The sequence below is a fragment of the Capricornis sumatraensis genome, chromosome 5 (assembly GCF_032405125.1).
Source record: "Capricornis sumatraensis isolate serow.1 chromosome 5, serow.2, whole genome shotgun sequence".
NCBI classification, from domain to species: Eukaryota; Metazoa; Chordata; class Mammalia; order Artiodactyla; family Bovidae; genus Capricornis; species Capricornis sumatraensis.
The window spans coordinates 35,120,798-35,134,398 of NC_091073.1; the positions used below are offsets into that span (position 1 = coordinate 35,120,798).

At 38.3% G+C, this 13,601-nt stretch overlaps 1 protein-coding gene across 1 annotated transcript in view; it reads left to right on the forward strand.

Moving 5' to 3' along the window:
* The window catches only part of DNAH11 (dynein axonemal heavy chain 11), a 357,268-nt gene that overhangs the window by 52,575 nt on the left and 291,092 nt on the right, over positions 1-13,601 (forward strand). Inside the window, exons 15-20 of the mRNA XM_068973106.1 lie at positions 1,253-1,585; positions 2,433-2,687; positions 2,772-2,941; positions 3,173-3,395; positions 7,766-7,882; positions 7,996-8,082. Coding sequence (XP_068829207.1) covers positions 1,253-1,585; positions 2,433-2,687; positions 2,772-2,941; positions 3,173-3,395; positions 7,766-7,882; positions 7,996-8,082 — 1,185 coding nt within the window. The remainder of the gene's footprint in view (positions 1-1,252; positions 1,586-2,432; positions 2,688-2,771; positions 2,942-3,172; positions 3,396-7,765; positions 7,883-7,995; positions 8,083-13,601) is intronic.

Below are 13,601 nucleotides of genomic sequence, written 5' to 3' on the forward strand. Positions count from 1 at the left end.
AGTTCTTAAAATTGTTAGAAGGCAAAAAAAAAAAAAAAACCTTCAAAACCATGCTAATTCCTGCCCTGCTTTATCAGGGTTGAGAGTCACCTCTGTAGTTGTGATTTGTGCCTGTAGCACACACCTTTGAATCCTGGATCATGCCTCCACAGTGGCGAATAATCAAAGAAAGCATAGTTACCTTATCATCCGCTGTTTTGCTGTCATCTTTTCTCTGTGTCCCCCTTGGTAGCTCAGATGGTAAAGAACTCTGCCTGCAGTGCCGGAGACCTGGGTTTGATCCCTGGGTCAGAAAGTCCCCTGGAGAAGGAAATGGCAACCCACTCCAGTATTCTTGCCTGGAAAATTCCATGGACAGGCTATAGTCCACAGGGTCACAAAGAATCAGACACGATTGAGTGACTAACACACTTTCTCTGTGTCACAGTAGCTTCTGTCTTTGGCATCTACTCTCTGGCCTGTATAGACTTTAAACTTTCCCACTCAGAAGGTACCCCTGGAACCAGCCTTGTTGCTCACCTGACCTTTTCAAATCTCTGTCCCTCGACCTGCCACACGGTGCCCAACCTCTAGCCGTCCTTAACCATGTCCATGTCTGGGCTGTTGTGCCCATTGACCCACCCATGGGGAGATGCAGAGGTTGAGGAATTTGATGTTATTAAAGCACAAAGGAAGTTGGACTTCCCCAGGTCAGTGTTTCCCAAGCTGAGTTAGTATTACTCCTCCAGCTGCTCATAGGTGGGTGGCCCAAAATAATTTCGTGTTTGGAAACAATCAGTTAAACCAGGTTAATGGACTTAAAGTACAGTGCAAGTCTCCAAGAATGGCCTAGAGCACATCACTCTGTCCTGACTGAGTGATCTCTGGTTTCCCAGCGCAGTGTTCTCCGGACAACTGGCTTGGTGGGGGAACTTCATTTACAGGAGAGGGCCTGGAAGGTCAAGTCCCAGGCCCCGTCCATCTAGGATGCTTTGGGAAATAGTGTAGTTTTTGTGTGTATTTGTAGGTAGCAGTCTTCATAATGATTTCTCCTTTAAAGAATGACTTTTGAATGTATTTTATGAATAAACTAAGTGTTACAAAATCCTGCTTGGGTCATTGCCATCTGGCTTAAGATTCTACAGCCAAGCATTTGAATGTTTCTATGTTGTACCCCTAAATGCAGCCCCTTTAATGTACCATTTAAATGAACAGCTTTCATTTTTATACTCACTGTTGTCTGTACTGATCTATTAATACTTGCTGTTGGTAGGAAAATAGGAAGCTATTCAGAGCCAATCCTTCTCTGGATGCCTGGAAGATTTATGTAGAATTTATTGATGACATCGTGGTGGAAGGCTTTTTTCAAGCGATAATGCATGACTTAGACTTCTTTCTGAAGAACACAGAGAAACAATTGAAACCTGCACCATTTTTTCAAGCACACATGATCTTAATGCCCCCGGAAATTCTGTTTACGCCTTCTTTAGAAAGAGAGGCTGGAGATGGCTTCTATGATCTGGTGGAAGAAATGCTATGCAGTAGTTTCAGAATGTCTGCCCAGATGAAGCGGGTGGCAGCACATCTGGAAACAGAAAGCTACCAGGTAGGCTCTTTGTAAATAGGTATTGCATTTATTAATTATACGTACATAATAGATTAAGAGCTCATACATGCATTTATTAATAGTGATACTGAGTACTGAATGCAGAAAATAGAATACAGAGAGATCAAGGAAACTTGAAACAAATTCTTTAAAAAGTTTATATATTTTTAAAAGTTCAACATATTTACATATATTTTATCCAATTTTGCACATGTGTTTAGAGTTACAAACAAATGCAAAGCTAATTCCAAAGCTTTTCTTCTGAATATACTTCAATTTTGAGTTCTAGTGTTCTCTAATCTGATGTTCACACTTTTGTGCTGTATTTATCCCAAGTGTGATTAATTTTATTTGTAACTAACCTGCAAGCAAGATGCTGTGAGCTAATCCTGAGGCAGCCAGGAAAATCAGGAATTTTAGAACAGCCTTTTAAAATGGGATAAAGCCACACGAGAGAAAGCACTTCATTCTTGATATATAAATGCAAAAGAGAAAATATTAAGAAACAATATTTCAGATGAAAAGGCAGAAAAGGATATAGAGGGTTGCAACTTCCCTGAATTCAAAACAAACGTGCTTACTCAACTACCCAGACATTTGAATACGTAATGCCTGTACAAATACATGTATATTAATGACAATTATTATTAATTATAAAGTTAGCTTTTATAGTAATGATTCAAAATTAATTGGGATAATGAGCATAAGGAAAAGTTGGGAAAGGCAACACAATTTTTTATCTTACTAACTATTCTCTATTGAAGACTGGCCTTGGAGAATGTTGGGTTGCACATAACTGAGAGAACACGGTTGAGTTTTGTAAATGCTTGGCTCTGCTGCTGTTTAGAGTGATGTGGACAACATGCTGGGCCTGGCAGAAGGTAGGCAGGAGATCATGAGGAGAGTAACTGACGTTATCAGCAAAGTCTTGGACTTCAGAAACACCCTGGACACGTATGCTTACCTCTGGGTAGAAGACCGAGCTGAGTCCATGAAGCACTTCCTTCTGTATGGCCCTACTGTGTCGGCCGAGGAGGTGGAGCCTCGCGTGAATGAAGAGGTCCCTGAACAGTCACCAACACTTGAGCAGTTCAAAGAACAGGCAAGGAAAACCTTCAGCAGTCAATCTAGTTTCTGGGTTTTGACTGAGTTGTTGCACGGTGACTATTTTTTTTTCTAATTATAGATTGACATTTATGAGGCTCTGTATGTTCAGATGAGCAAGTTTGACGACTTCAGGGTGTTTGATAGTTGGTTCAAGGTGGACATGAAGCCTTTTAAAGTGAGCTTGCTGAACATCATCAGGAAATGGAGCTGGATGTTTCAGGAGCATCTTTTGAGATTCGTCATCGACAGGTAGCGCTTTGTGTTTTGATGTTTGGAATTATAACTTCTCATACCTGACTGCTTCTTAAAACTGATGTATTAATTTTAAGAGCATTAAAATTGCTAGTTTTATAATACAGTTAACAAACATTTACTTAGATAAATACTGAAAATAAGAATCAGTCAAAAGCCTTATTCTTCTAAGTTTTCATGAGTTTAATTTGTGTTTGTATATGTGTATGTACATACCTGTCCTTATAGCCTGAATGAACTACAAGAATTTATAAAGGAGACAGATGCTGGACTTCAGAGAGAATTAAGTGAAGGCGATCATGATGGTTTAGTTGACATTATGGGGCATCTTCTGGCTGTAAGAAGCCGACAGAGAGCTACTGATGAACTCTTTGAACCACTGAAAGAAACCATCACACTCTTGGAAATGTATGGCCAGAAGATGCCTGAGCAAGTCTATACCCAGCTAAAGGTGAGTGTAGGGGTAAAATACTCACCATCACCATAAACTGAGCACCTCCTGTACCCACGTTCATTCTTCCTGTGTACTGTCTTATGACTCCTCGTAGCAACAGACACTGTAGATATTAATGTTTTCATTTTACAGCTTAGGAATCTGAAGCTGAAAGGGACTAATTTTCTCAGGGCCACTCAAGTAATGAAGCTGGGATGTACAAATCTAGGGGTATTGCATGCCCAAATCCTTGCTCCGCGTGGCTCTGCTTCACCATCTTCGTGTTAGAGGTATTCAGGTAATAGAGAGTCTCTCAAGGACTTTGGGGTTTCTCTTAAATCTTCACTTTCCCATGTGAAATGAACTCCAGCTCTCTTTATCATCTAAAATTGCCTGTCAGTTGAGAACTGTCCTAGTCTTTGGAAACAAATCATGGACATGTTAATAAAGAATAAATAAAGCCCAATTTGGATGGAGAAATCACTGTCTCCTAAACAGGGTTTCTGTGTCACCCTGCTCTATGTTCTGGATTGACTTGGCTGCTGTGTACCAAATGATGTGCAAAGTCTTTGTGGTTATCACTGAATTCATGAATAAAAATCTCACCATTGAGATGCTATTCCCATGTTCATGTTGAAATTCTATAGAGAGTTTACATATTTACATCATCTACCAGCTTCCAGGATGGGTTTAGGTTTAACTTTGCAATTTGATCAGTTTCTGCATTAAGTTAAAAAAAAAAAAAAAAAACACAAAACTTTGTATTGAGTTCTGTCTAGTTCAGTGATTAGAGCATGGAACTCAAACTAGGATTTCTTTTTTGCAAATCCATCTCATATGTTTGTCTCAGAGCATGCTTCCTCTTCAGTAAAATATCCCTCAAGATCCCTCACTTTCAACATTTGTCTATACTGTCTCCAATTCCCCATGTTTTTTTTTTAAATTGAGGTGAAATTCACAGTTTATATAACGTAAAAGTAACCCCTTCAACATGTGTGGCATTAGTGCATTCACAAGGTTGTGTAACCCCTGCCTCTGCCTATTATAGTTTCAGAACATTTTCATCACCTTCAGAGAAACTCCATGTCCATTAGTGGTCATTGCCCACTCCTCCCCTACTACCTGCCATCCGTCCAGGGCTACTGCCAGTCTTTTCCTGTCCTTACGGGTTTACTTACTGTAGAAACTTCATATAAGTGGTTTTATACAATATGTGGCCTTTTGTGTCTGGCTTTTCTCACGTGGCAGGATGTTTTTGAGATTCATGAACATTGTAGCATATATCACTACTTCATTCCTGTTTATGGCTGAATGATGTTCAGGTGTGCGTGCGTGTGTGCGTGCGTGTGTGCGTGTGTCTTAAATAATGTTGCTGTGGCCATTAGTGCAAAAGTATTTGAGTACCTGTTTTCATTCCTTTTTTGAAAAAAATTTAAGAGCAGAATTACTGGGTCATGTGGTTTCTAAGTTTAACTTTTTGAGGCTTCCCTTGTGGCTCAGCTGGTAAAGAATCCAACTGCAATGCAGGAGACCTAGGTTCAATCCCTGGGTTGTCCCCTGGAGAAGGGAAAGGCTACCCACTCCAGTATTCTGGCCTGGAGAATTCCATGGACTGTATGGTCCATGGGGGTGCAAAGAGTCGGACACGGAGCGATTTTCACTTCTGCTGCTCCATTTTATAGTCCACATTTTGTTTTGTGAAGACTCACTGCAACACTGTATTTACGAGTGCTCTGTTGGCTACAAAGAATTACTGTGTATGAATTATTAAATTTTGTTTAGGTAAAATCTGTCTCTAAAAGAAAATCTAGTTTGATTTGGAGTGAAAGACAATGTGGATAGATAGTATATAACAAGAGTGAGAGATTAAATAATGACCGTAGAACGCACTATGCGTGTTTGTTTTTAGGAAGATTGGGATATTCTTTGAGTCAGATCTTGAACCTGAAAATATGTTGTATAGAGAAACCAGCCATAATAGAAGGAACTGATAGGGGGATTTGGGTCATGGCCTCCAGAATTTGTATTATAAAAGTTTGGCTCACACTTTGCTAAAGCTAGGTCCCAGTCATTTCTGTTGTCATTTTTAAGTCTTTGACAGATTTTGCTGACACATATGGCACCTTATATACATTGTTCAACAATTAGTTAATGAGGAAGGTGTAAGTGGTGATGGAGACGTGTTTGATCAGGTCACTTAGTGCTGACTGTTAGGTTCAGATATTCAATTTTAGTGCGGTGGTCCGGCGAAAGATTTAAAATTCTTTTATGCATTTTTTAGCTTACATGCTTTCTAATGGACTCTTATGTTTCCAAGATGAATAAAAGCAAATGTGGTGTTCTGCTTTTTTTCTATAAAAAATAAGTTTGACTCACTACTTACAGTTTTGGCAATATTGAAAATACTAAGCTTTTCAAGGTTTCAAAAGTGAACCACACTTTTAGCTCTGTGTGTGTCTTCATGCTGGTAATTCGTGCTGATCAGGGGAAAATGTAAGATTTATAGGCAGTTCCAAGTTGCTTGTGGGGGCTAACAATGTACCAGATTTGTTTTAATTGAAGCCATTTGTGAGAGTTACTTTTTCTCCTTCATTATCGTTAACAGACACAACATTTCCCCAAACTTGCCTGTGCTCAGTTTGATGCTTAAAACCCCTGGGCATGTCTGTCTCCTCATACTCTGTCTACAGTATGCTCTGAAGCTAGATTACACCTGCAATCTGTGGATTTTTTAAAGTCCCCTCCCTGTTACGAAACCTTCATTGACTGCCCCTGGCCTCAGAATCCTGTCCAGTTTCCATAGAGCCCACACTCTCACTCCATTCTGCGTTGGAAACCTTACAAGATATCGAGGGATCTCACCCTCATCTCTCCCTGTTGAAATCCACTCATTGCTGTGAGCCTCTGAGGCAGTGTCTCCTCCTTGAGTGAACCAGTATCAGCTGGACTTTGGAGGTCATCTAATCTATTGGTTTTCAATGACAGTTTACTTTTTATCAAGCGGAAGCTTCTTTGGTATCCCCAAATGCAAAGCAGGGAGCAGTGGGTCTAGTGTAGCTGAAGAAGGTGAAGGACCCTGAGCTCACCGAGCCTCTTCATGTCTTCTCTCCCATGGCCCTGAGGGACTCCATGGACCTTTTAGGTTCTGTGGGGTCAGTTGGAATTGCAGAGTGAGACTGCACAGATGAGGATGCAGAGTTTTGTTGAGAAGGATGGAGAAACAAGATGAAAAGCAGGTGGCTTTAGCGCCCAATCTCTTAGCTCCTGGCCTGGTTGGGTGTTTCTGTCAGGACACCTTGTTGCATTTTCATTTCATAACACCTCCTGATGGAAGTTAACAGGTTCTGTCATGAAAAAAGTTATTTTGTGTGCCTCTCATTCACACTGACAGATGATATCTCAATATCTGTCTAAAGCATATGTTTTATCTTTGTAGCCCTCCTCCACCACTCAGATACAATTTATACTTAGCACAGTGCACTTTTCCTAATTGACAGTTACTGAATCATTTGTCAAATATTTATCAAAGGTTACAAAATAGTCTTTAAAACCTTTGATTTTTGTACTTCAGATACACAAGTAGAGTCCCATCACCGTGTGTGGTTTTGTGTGACAAAACAATTTCAGTGTCCTGGGAGATGACCCAGACAAACAATGCTTTCTTAGTCTGGACACAAGGAATGCTTTTCAACAGCAGTTACACAGAAGGCTCTTCAGAGAGAGTAAGTTGCTGTTGCCGTTTGCATCGTAGTCAGGAGAGCAGAGTTGAGTGGCTACCTGAACAATTTATGACTGCTTTGTCCTCCATCAAGTAGGAATTAATCTTCCCTTCCCTTTGCCTCATCTTAGTTTGAAAATCCTTTCATTTACAATTAACCCAAACGTTCAAACTCTCCATCCAGAGCGAGTACAAACACAGCTTTGGGAGTCAGAGGAAAATGAAGGACAGGACTGATTCATATTTTCATCGCTGCCCCACCAGGTCTAAAACATCTTCTTTTCACTGGCTAAATATGGCTCCATTTCTAGGTGTTAGATCAACCGAGTCATTTCCAGAGCACTTAATTTTGTTACCTCAGTAGCAAAATAATTTGGTAATTTGTGTTTTATTTCGAAAACATTTTGATTTATGCTGAGGTCAGTTTCAGAGGACAGCCTGGTTTGTGCTTGGAAGACGTGACTCCAGAGGTGCCAGTGTGTCAGTCTGGGATTCAGTCTGGTTCTGAGCCTTTTAGTCACTTTAATCTTTGGGGTATAAACTCCATCTCTTATACAAGAATGAAAGGATGCCATGGGTTAGCGGAGAAAGATTAGGATAATTCAATCCTGTGGAGCTGGTTTGTTTTAGGTGCTGCAGTGATTTCCCATTTGCACCTTTGTTTTTGCAGGAATTACCTGAAAGATGGGAAACTACCAAAAAGATTGCAGCAACTGTCAGACATGAAGTCTCACCTCTCCAAAATGCAGAAGTCTCTCTTATAAGGAAAGCATGTGTTTTGTTTGATGTAAGCTATCTAACAAAGTTGTTTTGTTGTCGTCGTTTGTTTAAGAAAGCTTTTATGAGACTGGTTGAAGCTGTTTGTTTGAGATTCACTTTGTCTTTTTCTGCCTTCATCAGGAGAAGCAGGCAGAGTTCAGAGAGAGATTCAGATTCTATGCGCCCCTTCGTTTTAATGCAGAAAATCCATATACAGTACTTGATAAGGTAATGTGATTACAGTGATCTTGTGTGTTATAATAGCTATTTAAAAAAATAAATGGGACATTGAGATACTGCTATATTTTACCTTAGTTTGGCAATTAGTTATGGGTTGAGAATTAGCTGTATAAAACCCAGTTATAAACCATTTTCCCCAAGTAAATTATATTGTGATTTAAATCATGTCTCCCCAGAATGCTGTTATCATCAAAGTACTCATACTAATGAAACTAACAACTACTATTATTTTTTAAACACTTTATATGTCAAGAACTTTGTTAAGCATGTTACATGTTATTTATTTCAGTTCTTACAATATCCCTATGATACAGCTTCTATTTTTTTTTCAGATAAAGATATAATCATGTATAACTGAGTAACTTGTTGGAGATAACAGTTAATGACAGAATTTTAAAATTTAAAATAAAATTAAAATTTTAGCTGTTTATTTTTTTAAAAGATGAGAAATATTGACCATTGTGCTATTTCCTATGTGATACTTGGTTCATAACTCTTAATCATAGTAAGGAAAATCCATAACTTACTCTTTCCCCCGCCTCTATGTCTATTGCCTCATTCTGTACTTTCTTCTTTAGGCTTGATTACATGTCCTCAGTCTCACTCCCAACTGCACACTATATATGTCTCCATGCTCACTCCCCAAATATATGTTACGTGGTTTTCTGGAGGTGGCTAGTGTTTTAGGGCCTTTCAAGTGAATGCCTGTAACTTGTTCTTAATTCTGGGTATGAATATTATTGAGTCATTCAATCCTAGTTCATAATGAGCTACTTTATCATAGTTGACTATAAGAATGTATGTAACAGGCAGATAATCCAAAATGGTGCATAATTCATGAGGCTTGAAAAAAACATTTTAAAATTTTATTAGAAAAATTGTGTCTTTGTTTCTCTAAGAATCCTTAACCTAGCAGCCTAACTGATGACTTTGAAGCTTAGATGCAGGACCGGGAGTTTCCCTGGGCTCGTGTGGGCTGCCGCCCTGACGGGACTTCACGCTGGAGATAGTCTTCACTGCTTTTGTTGTTGTTCATTCGCTCAGTCATGCCCGAATTTCTGTGACCCCATGGGCTGCAGCACGCCAGGCTTCCCTGTCCTTCACTGTCTCCTGGAGTTTGCCTAGTCTCATGTCCATGGAGTCAGTGCTGCCATCCGTTTAGTCCCCTGTTGCCCTCTTCTCCTCCTGCCTTCTATATTTCTCAGCATCAGGGTCTTTTCCATTGAGTCAGTTCTTTGCATCAGATGGCCAAAAAATACTCCTTAGACTCTTGTAAAGCTTAAAGCTGACATGGTTTTCTACTTATCTTTCCAAATTTTGGTTTGAATTTAGTTTTAACTGCTTTCAACCATTCATTAAACACCATTCTATAGCATGAGGTCTTTTCTTTCACTTGGCTGAGGGAAAGTGGTTAATTTATTCACTGAAAAGGGAGTAGGTTAGAATATTCTAATACTGTTGTTTTTTTTGTAAGATTATATCTACATTGCAGGTGGTCTCAACAGATTGGAAGGGGGGACGTTTTTCCTTGACTAACTAATGCGCTGTGTGTAAACATTTCCTGCAGTTACCATTTATTGAGTCTTACCATTTTCATGCTATACTGTAACACCATACAGTTACATATTTAAAAGTCAGATATTTAACTTTGCACCTACAGAATATGTTGAAGATTTATACAAAGTTTTGAATATAGTAGGACTCGGTTACTTTTATCTTGAAGTCATTTTCTTATGTGTTTGTTCAGCAAGCGTGTCTAATGTTTATGTAACTAGCTTCAACCCAAGTCAGGTATATGCTTGTTCTGGACTGACATGGTAGGTTCCAGTACTCAAGGCACTTCACTCCAAAAGATGGAAACCATTGACCCACCAGGAACAAGGGAAGTGGTGTGGTACATCTCTCCTTTTATAACCAATTACTGGGAAATTTATATTATGTGGTATTCTCTCTTCATAGACAAAGATACAATGAACAATTGAATTAAAATAATTAGATTTTTTATTTGTAGGAATAATTAGTATAACTAATAGGGAAATAATTAAAAATAAATAAAAGGGCTGTTGACTCTGGGGAGTGTGGTTGACTAGCCATTTCGAAAATCCCTCTTTTGTAAAACAGATGCTGAAACATGTCCACAAATACATAATTCTAAATCTATTGCTGTGTTCCCAAGAAAACAAGAGAAATCTCTAAAGGACAGGAAAATAGAGTAGCTGAAACCAGGATGGAAAGCAGAGGGAAACATAAAACTCTGTGCTGCTATAGGGGCAAATCAAAGTACCAGAAGTCTAGAACTTAGTAATTAGCCCTTTCAAGGAGGAGATCCTTTTAAGAGGGCTTCCCTGGTGCCTCAGCTGGTAAAGAATCCACCTGCAATGTGGGAGACCTCTGTTTGATTCCTGGGTTGGGAAAATCCCTGAGAAGAAGGGAAAGGCTACTCACTCCAGTATATTCTGGCCTGGAGAACTCACCCCATGGACTAGTCCATGGGGTTGCAAAGAGTCGGACACAACTGAACGACTTTCACTTTCCCTCTTAATGAGAGGGTGGGCTGGGAAAATCTGTAGCCTGCAGGGAGCCTTTGAGATGACAGTCTTTGCTCAGAATAGGGTGAAAAAACAGAGAAAAGGATCCTCTGGGAATTGGTAAACATGGGCCTGTTCCCCCAAGAGTTGTGGTTCAATTTTGTACTACTCTTATAGCTAAGGAATTTCCAGGTCAGGAAACTGAAAGGGTTACAAAGAGTTCCTAGCACACAGTAGAAACAAATCCAGATCTCCTCTGGATAGAAAAGAATAAAGTGATCTTATTCTAATCTCTTCAGGGGCCCAACAGCTTAAATTTAGTGAAATTTGAGTTGCCAGTAAAATAAACACACCGTCATGCATAAGGGCCAACAGAAAGAGCAGACGACAGATACAGACACATATCAAGTGTCATATTAGAAAACGTTTATTGGGACAACTCTGGTGGTGCAGTGGTTAAGACTGTGCTTCCGCTGCAGGGGGCCTGGCTTTGATCCCTGTCAGGGAGCGAAGGTCCCACATGTGGTGCAGCCACATACACACAAAAAAACAACCCAACATTTATTATGGAAATAAAAGGTAATATAGAAAAAAATAAGCAAGTTCTCAGTTTTGAGACTATCAGAAATGATCAGCTGAGTTTGAAAACAGACCAGGGACTTATGGAAATGAAAAATAAAATTATTTTAAAAGACACAACTCAGTAGTGGTTAAAGAACTAGTTACATTGAAAAGAGGATTAGTGAAATGCAAACGACTTTGGAAGGAACCACTTAGAAGACAGCACATAGGTGAAATGAGATAAAAAATACAGGAGAGATGAAGAGATAAGAGTAAGAAGTTACAATGATGTCTAACTCTTCTCCTCAGACTTCCTGGAAGAGAGAATAAGCAGACTATTAGACAAGCAGTGGAGATAGAGTAGCTGGGATTTTTTTTTTTAGAGCTGGTCAAAGCATGAATCAACTGATTGATGATATTCACTAATAAAGGTTAAATACGAAGTCAACATCTGCACACATCACAGTGAACTACAGAATACCCATGGCAAAGAGAAAACCTTTAAAGCATCCAGATAGGAAAGACAGATTATCTGTTAGAAGTGATACCTGAGGTAAGAGCATATTTGTCACCAGCAACAATGGAAGCTGGGAGATAGATGATTTTCTCCCAATTCTCCAGTGTAAAATTATATTTCAGTAACAAGAGTATTTAAGGTAAACAAAAGCAGAATGCATCAACCATCAACAAATCATTGCTGAAATGACTTCCAATATGTGTATTTCAAGAAAAGAGAGGACAAACAAAGCCAAAATTGATTCTCAGAAAAGACTAATTATATTGACAAATCCCAGGCAGAATTAACAAAGGGAAAACAGAAAAATCCACAATCCTAGGAATAAATAGGAAACAGCACTACAGAAAGAGCAGAAATTCAAAACATCGTCAGATATAATCAATGAAATTTAAGCAAAGTGGATACATTTTTGGGAACGTAACTTACTAAAACTATCTCAAGAAATAACATAACTGAATAGTCCTATAACTATGAAAAATTAACCAATGGGAAAATAAAAATATAAACCATTAGTTTAAAATAGAATAACAGGCTCTGATGGGATTATAGGTTAATTCAAGGAGCTTTCTGGAAATAAACCTCATTCATATGCTTCCAGAGCCCAGAAGAAGAATGAACACTCAAAAACTGCTGTATGAAGCATGTCTTATTTTTGTGAAAGGGCAGTATGAAAAAGGAAAAATTATAAGCCATTCTTTTTTCTGTACACGTAGATACAAACTAAACCAAATAATCCATATAAATTGGTTGGGTTCATTCCAGGAAAATGTTTAATTTAACATTAGAAAATTAATATAATTCATCATGTTAATAGAGTAAGAGAAAAGTCATATAACCATCTTAAGAAATGCCAAAAGATCTTTAGGTACCATTCACCATTCGCTTATGATAGAAACTCTGTCCTTTTAACCCATTAAAGGATAGCAAAACTCTAAGACATTTTTACCAGAGCACTTAAAAATCCTAGTAGCATCAGGGTTAATGGTGAGATACAGAAATCACTATCAGCAGTAGAATAAATTAATTGTAGCGTATTCACACTGGGTAGTGCTATAAAGTGGTAGAAATGAACTTAATGCATACTTTACATGAATATATAGAAGTACCTCAAAAATAAAATATATCAAAATTCTTAATATATAGTGTTCATATAAATTTCAAGCCATAAATTCTAAGAGTTTAGCATTTGCAGTAAAAACACATATAGTGAAAATATTATAAAATCAGTGATGTTAAATAAAAATTTAGTGATTTTGTTTATAGTGGGAAAGAGAAGGATAAAATTAAGGTCATTTAAAGTTATTAGTAATAAGTATTTCCTAAGCTGGATGGTGTGTATGCTCGTAGCCAGACCCCTTTTTATATGTATGGAATTTTTCTAACATTTGTAATACTAAGAGAATTGCAGTTAATGTTTATAAAGGTATAACATGTAAAAATGAAACAACTTACATCATGAAAGAATGTTAGAGTGCTAATATTCTAATTTGCATTGCAAGAAATTAAGAGAGTTGAAAGTTGATAAATGATTAACTGTGGGTATTTAAAGTTAAGAAACTCAAAAGACCTAAAGTAATAGGTAGAATTGTTGGATATTCAGAGAAGGTTGAGAGAAAATATAAAGTAGAAAAGCAATGTTAAATCCTTTGTTTGCAAACCCAGTAAATTTGTCATGTCCAAACTTAAATCAATAAGCACAACTTGTGCAGAGAACTGAGAACTAGAGAAACAGCCTCCAGAAGAATGGGAGAGAGGGCCTTGGGTTCCCAGCTTTTCCTGCATGCACGCTCTTTTGTACTCTTTGCACTTGACCATATTAAGACACTGGTATGTTAATAAAAACTAAAAGTAAGAATTGGCTTATCAAAAAAAAAAGAATTGGCTTATTAAGAAAGAGTCAG